The sequence below is a fragment of the Rhinolophus hipposideros genome (assembly GCF_964194185.1).
Source record: "Rhinolophus hipposideros genome assembly, chromosome: 7".
In the NCBI taxonomy this organism is placed as follows: domain Eukaryota; kingdom Metazoa; phylum Chordata; class Mammalia; order Chiroptera; family Rhinolophidae; genus Rhinolophus; species Rhinolophus hipposideros.
Window position 1 is genome coordinate 1236550 of NC_138053.1, and position 13674 is coordinate 1250223.

At 48.4% G+C, this 13674-nt stretch overlaps 1 protein-coding gene across 1 annotated transcript; it reads left to right on the forward strand.

The window, feature by feature from the left end:
- Window positions 1-603: 603 nt before the first annotated feature.
- KCTD7 (potassium channel tetramerization domain containing 7) lies at window positions 604-10435 on the forward strand. The gene is made up of 5 exons (XM_081053051.1): window positions 604-958; window positions 2645-2814; window positions 6072-6250; window positions 6899-7271; window positions 9713-10435. Exons 1-5 carry the CDS (start codon window positions 815-817, stop codon window positions 9738-9740), a joined length of 894 nt encoding a protein of 297 aa, XP_080909177.1. The 5' UTR covers window positions 604-814; the 3' UTR covers window positions 9741-10435.
- The last annotated feature ends 3239 nt before the right edge of the window (window positions 10436-13674 follow it).

Sequence of the window (13674 nt, forward strand, 5' to 3'; positions counted from 1 at the left end):
AGGTGGAGAATCACTGTCATTCTTAATTGAACTCAACTGCCCCTATTTTGAGTTTTCTTTTTCAGATTCCTGTGATCGGGAAGGACTGGAAACCCAGGTTTTGCCCTCGTTGCTTAAAGAGGGGTAGCCCATGTCGCAATCCTGCCCCTCCTCTCTTATAACCTCGGTGACCTCAGCCGTTCTCCCCTCCACCTCCATTGAAGTCACCCACGCACCCCCACCCCGGATTTCCCAGGCCTTCGACGCCCGAGGCAGCGCAGGACCCGCAAGCCTGAAGACTGACGAACGACTAGGTCATGAGCCCTCCCGCCTCTCAATCACTAGGTGTCGCCCCCGATGCCGGAGCCACCCGCAGAGCCAACCAGGAGTCCGCGTTCGGAAGAGGTGGCCGCGCGCGCCGGTACAGACCGCGGGACCAGTGGTTAGCGGGAGGAGAGGGAGCGTCCGCTGGCCAGAGGGCCAATCAGAGCAAGGCAGACAAGCCGGCCGGTTCCAGCGGCCACTCAGGCGCAGGCTGACGCGCTGCCTGCTCCAGGACTGGGCGAGCTTCCTGCCAGTCAGGGGCGGAGCAAGCAGGGACTCAGCCAATAGCGGGAGGCGACCGGGTCAGGCCGGCGGCCCGGCGGTCTGCGCGGTGGCCGAGTAGCGGCTCTGTCGGCTGAGAGCGGCCTCCCCCAGGCCCGCGCGCGCTGCCCCCTCGGCCCCTCGGTCCCGCCAGCCGGCCGCGTTGCGCCATGCCAGGCGTTGCTCCGCGCTAGTGCCGGGTCCGCTGCCCGCCTGCCCCAAGCCGCGCCCACTGCCCAGAGCCAAAGGGATGGTGGTAGTCACGGGGCGCGAGCCAGACAGCCGTCGCCCGGACGGTGCCATGTCCAGCTCCGACGCCGAAGACGACTTTCTGGAGCCGGCCACCCCGACGGCCACACAAGCGGGGCACGCGCTGGCCCTGCTGCCCCAGGAGGTACCTGGACTTGGAGGGAGGCGGGGACGGGGGGAAGGGGCGCAGAGGGAGAAGCAGATACTGGGTGGAGCTGACCTTCGGGATGTAAGCTACGCTCGGGTTGCTCGGTCAGGCTGAGGGCGGTGGCCGAGCCGCTGTACTCACCTGCCCGCCCCTCCTAAAATGCACCAGGTGGGTTTTCCTCGCTCCAGAGGTCACCTGGCCCCCAACCCCCTCCTTCCAGTACTCACTGCCTACAAGGTCGATTTACTCCCGTGCCTGTGCCCCACCCTTACCAACTAGAGGAAGGAGGATAGACTGTGGGAAGGGGACCTTGGAGCCCCAAGAGATGATAGTGTCTTCTAGAAAATCCAGGAGGAGGCTCTGGTGGTTGCCTAAACCCAGTCTCCAGCTGCCCAGAGAGTGGAGTAAGGGACTGTGTGCAGATAAGAAGCACCAACTGATAGATGTGTCCACATTCACCTGACAACTCCCTGGCTTTCCCTCACTCGCTGCTGTGCTGCGGTGCTCCGTGGCTTCCACTGGTCTTACTGGGTATGACAGTCTCATATTAACACCTGAAAGGACCCTCAAGAAAAGGAAAAAGAGGAGGGAAGGTGGGGCATTGCTGGGCACTGAAGACAGAGACTAGGAAGGAGGAGCTAACAGACTTTCATGGAGCCAGAGAGATGTAACATTGAAAAGCATGCACTGCGCCAATACTTTGTTAACTTGGAGGAGGACGGTTGGAAACTAGAGAGAACTGGCCTCGTTTCTTTCCAAATCACAAGGAGTGAAAGATATAAGAAAGGAAGGAGGGAAGGAAGAAAAGAAAGAAAAGGTCCTGAGCATTTTAGAGAGACCCTAGAGCTTCTCAGGGCAAATCTATTCCATCAGTCCCTATTCTGCATCCTGCCTCCAGAACCTCACCTGGACTGGGGACTGATCTCATTCTACAGATTAAGAAGGAATTATTCATCAAACATCCATAAGCCTTTCTGTGTGTGGCCTCATGATTGGTGAACAAGATGTTGTCCCTGCCATCAGGAAGCTTGGGGTCTAGCAGGGTGGGCTGACAGAGAAATAATTGCCAATGTGTTGTTCTAGGCACTATAATAGAGGAGATGTGGCATACAGTGAAGGCACAATGGAGGGAGAGTTTAGTTAACTCTGTCTTGGGGACTGGCAAGGGACAATACAGTGGAAATGCTCACAGAGTAGGGGAACTTGAATAGAAGCTCTTAGGATGACTGGATACTGCTAACCTATATGGTGCCTTGGTGTGAATTAGAGAAAGGGCACACATCTGGGCTAGCAGATCACTCATCCAAGTGCCTCTATGCAGTGAACAACCATTTGGGCACTTAAATTTGCTAGATGGACAAAGGAAAGTGGTAAGAGCGTTTTGGACAGAGAAGACTGCATGAGTAAGGGCACACAAATGGTAAATTCGGGAAATAGAAGGGGAACAGTGAAGGCTTTGAACTCTAGAGCAGAGATAGAGGAGGAGGGCGATGGATAGGTCTTGGCCACTAGTGAGTGTGGTGAAAGGAAGGAGAGAGAAGAGTGTTCAGAAACCCTCTTGGGTTTTGGCTTTGGGTGACTAAGTGAATGGTGTCTAAGTGAATCAGACCCAAATAGACTGCAGATGGAGCTGCCCGGCTCTCATTCCCTTCCCTGGCTGAACACGTAGCTGTTTCTTTCCAGTTTCCTGAGGTTGTCCCCCTTAACATTGGAGGGGCTTACTTCACCACACGACTGTCTACCTTGAGGCGCTACGAAGACACCATGCTGGCTGCCATGTTCAGCGGGCGCCATTACATCCCCACCGATGCTGAGGGCCGGTACTTCATTGATCGGGACGGCACGCACTTTGGGTATGTTTCTCCCTCTCCCTCTACTATCAGCTTTGTAGTCCTAGCAAGTGAGTGGCCTGGGCGAGGATCTGGGTTTTCATATCTTCCATAGTATCTAGAAGAGGAGATAGCATACTCACAGAATTTAATAAACGTGTATATTGAATTAGATCAAAATTCTTAATTCTTTCCCAGAGGGACAGGACAGTTAAAGAAACGCCAGGTAACACATACTGGCTGGATGGGATGAAATTGCTTCTGTCCTATGTAGTTTAAGATGGTGACGTTGTCATTCATGTGGAAAGGAATAGGTGTGATTCCACCTAGGGGTGAGGAAGTTCCAAAACGCCTGCTCGGTGAATGCCCTCAGGTCAGATTCTGGGGCTCAACATTGCAGTTAGGAAGGGAGCATGGTGTAAGAAAAGGTAAGGGACAGGCACATGGGGTTACCATCCTTTAATGTTGCCAAGAAAAGTCTTAAAAAACAAAACAACCTTGAATAAGTACTGTTATTTTAACACTAAAACATGGAAAAACAACCTCAAAACATAGATACCCCTTCCCAAGAAAGGATTTCTGATAGCCTTACACGTAAGCAATATAAAGACTTTTTAATTTCAGGTTCCTTGTTTGCAAAATGAAAAATAATTATAGCTGCCTCGCAGGCCTGTCATGTGGATTAAATAGAGAGCTTTGGTGTGACCCTTGGTGAGGTCCTCTCAGAGTATATGGCTGAAGTTCTTTTCCCCTTCAGTCTAACTTTGGAAATGACTAAAGAACTTAGATGGCCCTTGACCTTGAACAAAGATGGCCGCCAAGTAGGATTTTGCACATTGGGAGAAGGGTCATTTTTATTCGCAGAAAGGAACTTCTGGTCAAATAATTTGCTTTGAAGCATCTGAGTTTCCCTATTGGGCTGTCAGCTGCCTCCAATGCTGAGAAAACAAAGCTTCACATCACTGCAGAGCTATAAAAAGGTTTTTGTTTACAGGCTGTTTCGGGGAGGAAAGTGCTGGCCCCAGCTGGCAGCTGTGTCAGCACTCTTAGCTGGGTCTTCTCTTGGGGTTATGTTTTTCAGACCTTGAGAACATTTGCTTAAGATCCTAGAGGACCAGTTTGGAAAAGGGTTGTGGGGAGGGAGAATAGGGTTTGGTTGCAGGCTAATGTGCCCATGCTCAGGTCACCACACCTGGAAAGTGGCAGAGCCAGGGGAGGGTGTGGCAGAAAGCAGGATATTATGGAATTTATCCTCAGACTGCTGGGCTCCAGTGGCCTATGATTCAGCAGCAGCAGTTTAAGTTGTTAAAAGACTCAGAGAAAGTAAAATAGGAGTTTAGGGCATTTGGTGGGGTAATCGTCTCTGTTGGTAGCTCATGTACCCCCTGCACCCACCATGGAGGCAGTTTCCCACTTAATCAAGGCAGGGTGTCTTTGGACTAAAGTCTGGACCACTGTGGGTGTGCTGTGGGCTCAGAGCCAACTGTGTCTGCATCGAGCCTCTGGCTAGCTGTGGCTCCTTGAGCAAGTGTGTTCCTTAACCTCTTTGAGCCCCACTTTTTCCTCATTTATAAAATGGACATAAGATAGCACTGATTCCATAATGTCATTGAAAGGATTCAGTGGAATAACATACAAATGGTGGCTGGCGCAGATTAACAGTGATTGTTAGCTGGTATTGCATTACGATCAAGTAACAGCTTGATCTTGGGGTTTACTCACAGATCCTTACAGAAAAGCCCTTCCCACATCTACTAATGATGGATCTGATTACTCTTAGCACTAAAGAATCTGAAAAGAGAATGACAAGAACTGAATTTTTATTTTAAGAAAATGCAATATGTGATTTCATTTACTCCTGGAACCAGTTTGTTTACATGTTAGGGGTAGGCATTTGATTTCCGTATAGCTACAGAAGAATATTAGTGGCAAGGATATAGAAGCTGGATACATTGCTACTGGGAATGTAAATTGCTACAACCACTTTGTTAAACATGCACTGTGAGTGAACAATTCTACTTCAGTGTCTACCCAAGAGAAACTGGTGCATGTATTAACAAGAAGTCCTTTACAGGAATGTTCATCACAGCTTTACCTCCTACAAATCTCAAACTGGAAACTGATACTCAGATGCCCAGCAATGGGAGAATGGGTAAAATAACTTACAGGAGGAGGTACATCCATATAGTTTGATGCTACTTAGCAATAAAAAGCAACAAACCACTGTTACACACAACATATGAGTGAGTACATCTCAGAAACCTGAGGTTGAGGGAAAGAGGCCAGGCACAAAAGAGAATATACCGTATGACTCTACTTATATGAATCTCTACTTTTATGACTCTATCTTATATGAAGAAGAGGCAAAAAGAATCTTTGGTGACAGAACTAGAGGCAGAGTGGTTGCTTCTGCAGGATTGACTGAAAAGAGACACAAGCAAGCGTTAAGAAGATGGAAGTGGAGGCCGGCCCGGTGGCTCAGGCAATTGGAGCTTCGTGCTCCTAACATGGGCCAGTGGGCTCTCAACCACAAGTTGTCTGTTCGACTTCCTGACTCCCACAAGGGATGGTGGGCAGTGCCCCCTGCAACTAACAATGGCAACTGGACCTGGAGCTGAGCTGCGCCCTCTACAACTAAGACTGAAAGGACAACAACTTGAAGCTGAACGGCACCCTCCACAACTAAGAAAAAAAGTCCTGGAAGTATGCACTGTTCCTCAATAAAGTCCTGTTCCCCTTCCCCAATAAAATCTTTAAAAAAAAAAAAAAATGAAGATGGAAGTGTTCTATTTCTTGAGCTAGGCAGTGGTTGTATGGATATATTCATACTTAAAAAGTAATTGAATGGTGCAATTAAGATTTATACATTTATTGAATATTAATTATACCACAATTAAAATATTTATAAAGAGGCTGGTAAAGTTCCATTATTCCTGTATGTACCTAATAATAACAATATCTAATATTATTCTAATAATAATTGTTATTATAGTGATACTGATAATAACAACTACTAACATTTATTTAGGGCTTACTTTGGGCCAGGTTATTTTCTAAGCACTTTTTATATACTAACTCATTTAATCCTCTCATAACATTATTGAGTAGTTTTCTTATTTGCCCTATTTTACAGATGAGAAAATCGAGGCACAGAAAGGTTAAGTTCACTTACTCAAGGTGACACAGCTGGCGGTCTGGTTCCAGATTCTGTGCTCTAAACGCTGTGTGACACTGCCTGGTGCAGTAGCCCCTCCTCACCACCTCTTTTCCTTCCTGCTCAGAGACGTGCTGAATTTCCTGCGCTCTGGGGACCTGCCGCCCAGGGAACGTGTGCGGGCTGTGTACCGAGAGGCCCAGTACTATGCCATTGGGCCCCTGCTGGAGCGGCTGGAGGACATGCAGCCGCTGAAGGGGGAGAGAGTGCGTCAGGCGTTCCTGGGACTCATGCCCTATTACAGAGGTGAGGGGCCGGCTGCCCGGGCCCTGGGTGGCCGGCGGATGGGGGTGGGGGCAGTGAGGTATGCAAGGCATCTGTCAGTGCCTCCTCTCCCCCGAAACAGATTCTGGGTCCAGGGTTCATGTATGCTCCTTAGGGTGGGAGAGAATCTCTGTCCCGTCTGTCCCCCATCTTGGTCCCACTGAGAAAATATAGGATAAGGAGGGCCTGCCTTTGACAATCATCAAGTCACATTTCAAAAGGACCGTCCTCATCCCATCCCTCTGGTTTCTTTTGCTCTGGAGATCCATAAACCTTGTTTAAGTCTGTACCCTGCATTTCCCTTCCCCCTGTACTCTGCCCCTTCCCTCTGGCTCCAGTGGTCACTGGGTTCTCTCCGTGCCCTCCCACTGCCTCGCCCTGCCCCCCACACCTCCCAGTGATGGGGGGCGCTCACCCCCTAGTGAGTGGGCACTCTCCCCTCTCCCAGTGACGGGGGCGCTCTCACCTTTCCCACTGATGGGGGTACTCTCACCCCTCCCAGTGATGGAGGTGCGCTCACCCCAGTGATGGGGGGCACTCTCACCTTTCCCAGTGACGGGAAGTAGGGTGGGTGGGTGTGGGGGGGTGTTCTCACCCCTCCCAGTGACGGGGGCGTGCTCACCCCTGTAGACCATTTGGAGCGGATTGTGGAGATTGCCCGGCTCCGCGCAGTGCAGCGGAAGGCACGCTTTGCCAAGCTCAAGGTCTGTGTCTTCAAGGAGGAGATGCCCATCACCCCCTACGAGTGTCCACTCCTCAACTCCCTGCGCTTCGAGCGGAGCGACAGTGATGGGCAGCTTTTTGAGCACCACTGTGAAGTGGACGTGTCCTTTGGGCCCTGGGAGGCTGTGGCCGACGTGTACGACCTGCTGCACTGCCTGGTCACGGACCTCTCAGCTCAGGGCCTCGTCGTGGACCACCAGTGCATTGGGGTGTGTGACAAGCACCTCGTCAACCACTACTACTGCAAGCGCCCCATCTATGAGTTCAAGATCACATGGTGGTGAGTAGTCCTGGTAGGAACAGAGTCCCTTTAGGGACGATGTCCATTCTCCTAGTGGCTCTGGGAGTGAGATCCCTGGAAGGGGGGTCTGACTGCCCTAGAACCTGCTGAGGTGAGGACCAAGTGCAGAGGCAAAGTGCCAAGTGGACGGAGCTGCAGCTCTGGTCTCCCAGGCTGCACCTTGGGGTCAGGCATGGGCTTTGGCCCACGGGGACTTGGTGCCTGCACTCACCTGGCCTTTCCTCCAGGCACCGGAGTCTTTGCCTGAGGCTGACGGGGTCTGGCTAGCTAGGGCTTGACCAGGAAGTCCAGAAAGGTTTTGTCACTTTTTGACCTTGTAAGAGAGTTTCTGCCCTTTTTAGAGCCATATCACCAACGAATATAGACATAATCATGTCCTCATACCTGTTCAGGTATTGCTTTCTTGTGCTCAGTGTATAGGTATGAACACAGAACACCATGCAGAATTTACCCAAGTAACCACCCACAGCCCTTGGCTGAAGAATGAGCATCTTTCCTTTTCCCCCAAGAATAGCCCCATGCTTTGTTTCAGGATGTGGAAAGACTCTTCCTCCCAGAACATACTGTACATCACCTTTTGGCAATATAACCATAGTTGCCAAAACTATGCACCAGGTTGGCCTTAGAAAAGCACAGTGTTTACAGCCCTGCATGGGCCTTGGCTTCTCCTATCTCTACCAACCTTCCTCGCGTGAAGGGTTACCTGCTCACAGGGCTGGAAGGCTAATTTCAGAGGTGCCTTTTGAAGAGTCCCTAAGTCCAGTAGGCACAATGCCTAGATCTGTTATCTTCGAGATGTAATACCCTTTCTAGAGACTCAGAATACCTCCTTGGCTGCCATTTCGTGTGTCAGGATCCAGTGTGTGGTGAACCTCCTTGGGTGGGACCCCCTACTTTTTAAAAGCTTGTTGTTTTATCCCACTAACATTCCCCTTCTAGGAGAGTGTTTATTCTGGGGAAGTAAAGACAGGGCTGGTGAGAGGCATGGATACCCCAGGAGCTGCAGGAAAACAGCAGCAAACCTCTCCACAGTTCAGAGAGAAAACCATCTGCACAGTTCTGCTCCCCTTGCATTTCCTTCTTGCTCTGTCTGCAACCAGGGGCGGCTAGTCAGGGTATAGACGTGCCTCTCCTAAAGGAAGCACCACCACTAATTGGAGCGCAACATTTCTGAGCTGCAGTAATCCTGATTACACTTCACTGTTCCTGGGTGTTCTTGTAAGGAGATGCTTCATATGTGAAAAGCTGCTGAGGACAGCCTCACTGGTCTGTCGTCCAAGAGCAGGTTGGTAAGATAGGGCAAGGGGGGCGCTGAAAATGTCTGCCTCCTGAGGAAGAGAAGGCCCAACCCTGAGACCTCGGCTGAATTCTTTGATGGGGCAGTAACCTCCTGGCCCTTGTGTGAGAACAGATTGCAGGGCACAGTTCTACACTCTTAGAATGTGGAGCAGAGATGCAGACTGAGACATGAAAGTGTAGTCAGTCGTCCTGGTTCCCAGGTACATGTTCTGTCTGTTGTGCTCACCCACAAATAGATGTCACTTTTCTGGAGCTGAGATCTCTGCTTAGAGCTTAGCCCAGCAGCATGGCTCTCGCCTTGTTCTGACAGTCAAGTCTTTTGTTTAGTTGCTCTGATTGGTGTTACTGCCTCATACAAATTCATGTTTTTGACAAGCCGTTCAGGAGGAAGTCAGTGTGAGTGGGGAGCTGAGAATTAAGCCCCGTGCTCAGTGGTCCGGCCTTGGCCCCTTGTCTTACCCACCCTGGTGTTGAGCGTCACAGTACTTACTATTTAGAGGCCATACATGTCAGACAGGAGTGGCTGGTTTGCTCAAAAACCGGCCCTGGGGACTTGCTTGGGGCTACAGAGATGCTGTTCCTATGCCTCTTGTTAGGGACACCTGCTTTCTCTGTCCCTCTGTGATGTCCTCAGGGTGGTATGCTCTGTGCCATTGTGAGCCAGTAGACCAGGAAGAGAAGCGGGGACACTGGCGTCCAACTTAGAGCTCTTTCTAAATGGAGTGCAAGAATCCATGGCCTATTTTGGCCATTCTCTGATGAGAAGCCAAGGCCAGTCTGAAAAGTGCTTTTAGATGTGGTGGTTTGTGATAATGGCCTCCACATAAAAGTCATCTCTGAGGAAGTGACTTCCCCCAGTTGGACCCCTTTTTAACTCTTAAAGGGCCAGGCTCAGAGCATAAGAAGGGTTGGCTCAGGAAGGAAGGTTGCGAAGGATGACTTTCTCCCCGATAGAAAGGTAGTATATTTTCACCGAATTCTTGTGCATAATGCCAGTGAATGCCTCTCATCCTGACAAGGGACTAGCTTCATCCTGCCATGTGACAGGCCAGTGGTTATCGATGGATCAGAGTGCCTGCCTTTGGAGCTTCCCTCCTAACTTTGGGCACCTTTTCTCCCAGGTGCCATGCTCACTGGTTGGGAAGGTGAAAGTTTTAGGAGATAGGACTGTATGGTGCAATACTAGCCCCAACAAAATTCAACGAAAATGAAAAACTTAATGGCAACAAAAAAGGCTGAAACAAAATTCCAGTGAAACACATCACACCATCCCAGGTGGAGGAAGAAAGAGAAATCACCACCATCCTTATTCTACCTCGGGCTATCCAGTGCTTATCATTTGGAAGGCAGTTAGTTGTGCCCTAAAGCTTCTATCCTTTCTTCCTGGAGCTTAGGATATTCTGAGAGCTGTCTGCGCCTGTGCCTCAGGTTGATCAGCTGTAACAGTCTTTCTGGTCTGGGTTGCTCATTGGAGGACTAGGAAATTGACATTTGCAAACCACAAAGTGGGGTGAACCTCAGTGTGTGATCTGGGCGTAAGCCAGACCCTGAAGACGTTAGGGTCTACAATAACAACAGAGCACAAACTACGCACACTGAGCATTTTGATCCCAGGTAGAATTTCAGACATCATCCTTCTGCATACCTTCTGTCTATATTTAATTGTGATATAAGTGATTAAGCTTTCTTGGGTACCATTTTGTTGGAACTCTTTCATAAAGGCGGTGCCCGCCTCATGATCCTTAAAAGAAGGGGCTTTATTCATCAGAAGCCTGAGTATTGGGAGCTGGGGTGGGGGAGGCACTTTTTGGAGTTCTGGAAGAAACATGTATGTATACATATGTTAATTGGGGGAGGGTGGGTTGGTGAGGGGCTGGAGGAGGTGGGAACAAAGACTGGGTGTAGGAGTAGGCAATTGCCTCTGGAGTGTGGGAGGGAGCTCAGCGTCTGTATGGCTGTGGGTTATGTACACAGAATGATATTCCTGCTCGCTCCTTACCTGTCTGTGTGCACTTTGGTGCGTAGAGCCTCAGCTCCCTCACGTGGCATTAAAGTGAACATCGAGAACCTGAGTGCTGTGCCTTTCTTTTGGAGAATTACTCATCCTTCCTTGGCCCACCACTTGGCCAGCAAATATGTCTTGATTTTTTCTTAAAATATGGTATTTTGGGGGATGCCACACTATTACAAATGCCATGCTCTTCCCTGAGATTGGCAGCTGAACATCTGGCCTGACTTGAAGTAAAGGCAGACAGGCCCCACGAAGGTCCTTCTGTGCTTACCTAGCCTCAGCTTTGCCCCGTCAGGTAGAAGTATGCCCGCCTCGCCCAGGCAGACCGCTCTGCCCTCATGTTGAGAGGTCTCTGGGGGCAGAAGATGGCACAGGTGTAGTCACTTGTGTGGCCCACACCCATGGCAATAGTTCCAACAGAAATCCCTCCTGTCAGATACCCACTTCTTTCCAGGGGAGATAGTGGCTCTAAGCTTATGTAAGCCTCAGTGGTTAGACTCTTCCTTGGGGGTATAAAATGCTTTTCCTCTGAAAGTGGAGTTTGACACCTTCCTGGTTAATGAATGTTGTCATCAAGATGCCCTAGGAGTCACATCATGGATTAACCCAGAAAGGTGAGTTCTGAAGTGCTGGGTAGCTATGCCACCCTCCACTGCTCTCCTTCAATCTCTGATTATTCTCACTTTTAAACACAAACACTGCATCATCTGTGCCAAGTGTATTCTGTGACCTAATCACGGCTCACACATCACATAGCAGTAACACCTTACAAGTCGGAAACCGAAGCTCCAGGATGTCTAATTTCCCCGAAGGCCCATAGCTGCTGAGCCAGGATGCAAATCCAGGGCCCTTTTCTGAGCTCCTGATGAATGTTCAGTAGTAGAGCCCCCCACGGGACATCCCACCTCAGAGGCTCAGGGCTTCACCTGCCTCGCCTGTAAGATTTGAAAAGCAAATACTCTAGAAGAAGTACTAAAACAACTTCCTTAGACATGTAGGTCTTAAGTAGCCCTGAGAATTAAGGAGATAGGTGCGTCCTCAGTGCCTACCCGGGATAGAAGGGCCCTCTACTCATGGGACAGTGACTGGAGGGTAACATAGCAGGTGAGAGAGGACCCCCTGGCTGACACTGGTGGGATGACCCAGGACTCGTGCAGTCCTGGGTCTAACCATACAGATGTGCCATGCAGCATGATCACGTGGGAAAGGAGGCTTCCTTCAGGGACCCCGGGTGTCAAGAGCAAAATGAACGGGACACTGGTTTAGCTCTTGTTTTTATTAAATTTTTTAAAAATTTTTCAATTACAGTTGACACAATATTATACAGGTAACCCCGGTATAACACAGCACTTCTATAACATGGTTTCGCTCTAACACGGTTCCAGAAGTGGGGGAAACTCTGGTACAACACGGCATCCTAGAACATGGTTTCATTCTAACATGGTTTGAGAATTAGAGAACCCGTGAACAACGAGGAGCATAAGAGCTTTTAAGAGCAAAAAAAAATCTCATTCGAAATTAGGGCAATCCCCGAACAACACGGAATGTAATAAGAGCTTTTAAGAGCAAAAGATATCTCATTTGAAATTTTTCATTCGAGCATGAATGTCATATCAGATTTGATTGCAGAATTTTAAAATTTATTAGAATTTTAAATCCATTTTGTTCATGGAGTATTAAGTTCAGAGGATGAAAATATCTTGTCAAAACGAAAACTCCCTTGGTTAATGGTGCTTAGTAGTGATGATGAAAACATTATTGAATACATATTAATGTTATACTTTTGGTGAAAGTTGTTTAATAAAGACATTTCTCTTAATTATAAAAATATAATAGTGTGTTTTTAAAATTTTTGGAACCTAACCCCCCTTTTTGTACTAGTTTTTGTTTCGTATCACACAGATTTGCATGACAGCTTCGTTTAGGAACCTAACAACTGTGTTATAAGGGGGTTACCTGTATTGGCTTCAGGTGTACAACACAGTGATTAAACATTTATATAGCATATGAGTGATCACCCTGATAAATCTAGTACCCATCTGACACCATACATAGTTATTACAGTATTATTGACTATATTCCCTATGTTGTACTTTACATCCCCACGACTGTTTTATAACTACCAATTTGTACTTCTTAATCCCTTTACCTTTCTCACCCAGCCCAACCCCCGACCCATGTGGTAACCATCAATTTGTTCTCTGTGTCTACGAGTCTGTTTTGTTCGTTTGTTTTTTAGAGTCAACATGTAAATGAAATCATACGGTCACACATTTGTCTTTCTCTGACTTATTTCACTAAACTTTATTTCCAACATAACTTTTAAGTAAAGCGCATGTATGAATAGGATACAGTGAAGATAGGTCTTGGCTGAGCAGAGTGATTATGTGCTGTTTTTTCTCTAGTCATTTCTATAATTACCTTATAGTAGCTGTGAACAGATACCTCATTTCTCCCTTTAGGTCAATATCTTCTTCTAAACTCTAAGGAAAAACTGTTATTATCAAAGTTACAGATCTGGGTTATAGGTAACTGAGGTGGCCAAACTGTTACCTCCCCCTCCAAAATGTACCTCCACTACCTACACCAAGTAACAGGAAGTACAGCCTTAGGAACAGGGCAGTTCCATTCCTGGACTGCTAAGGACTTCTTCCCTCACACACCTGTTCTCCCTGAAGAATGACACCATCCAGCGATCCTTAGATCCCACTTCCTCCAACCACCTAACACCAAGTGGGAACAAGACAGTTGTGCACCATGAAAAAAATCCAACACAACTGCAAGAAAGACTTTAAATTGAACCATCCAGAAGCATTCCTTACCCGTGATCATAATGCATCTTTGCCAGAATTCAGTGATCAAAGAGGAATCCCGATTCACCATTCAACAAGCCATGACTTTCAGAGGATTCCTGAATTTTTCCTGTATCATGCGGTCTTGACAGGAGGCCTGGCCCCAGCAGGACTTTGGATCAGACGTATCCATACTTATTACTAAAATCAAGATCCCCAAAGCACCACAATACTTGGGGCTTGACCTCCATTAGAAGAAATTTACAAGTTGAGTCAAATC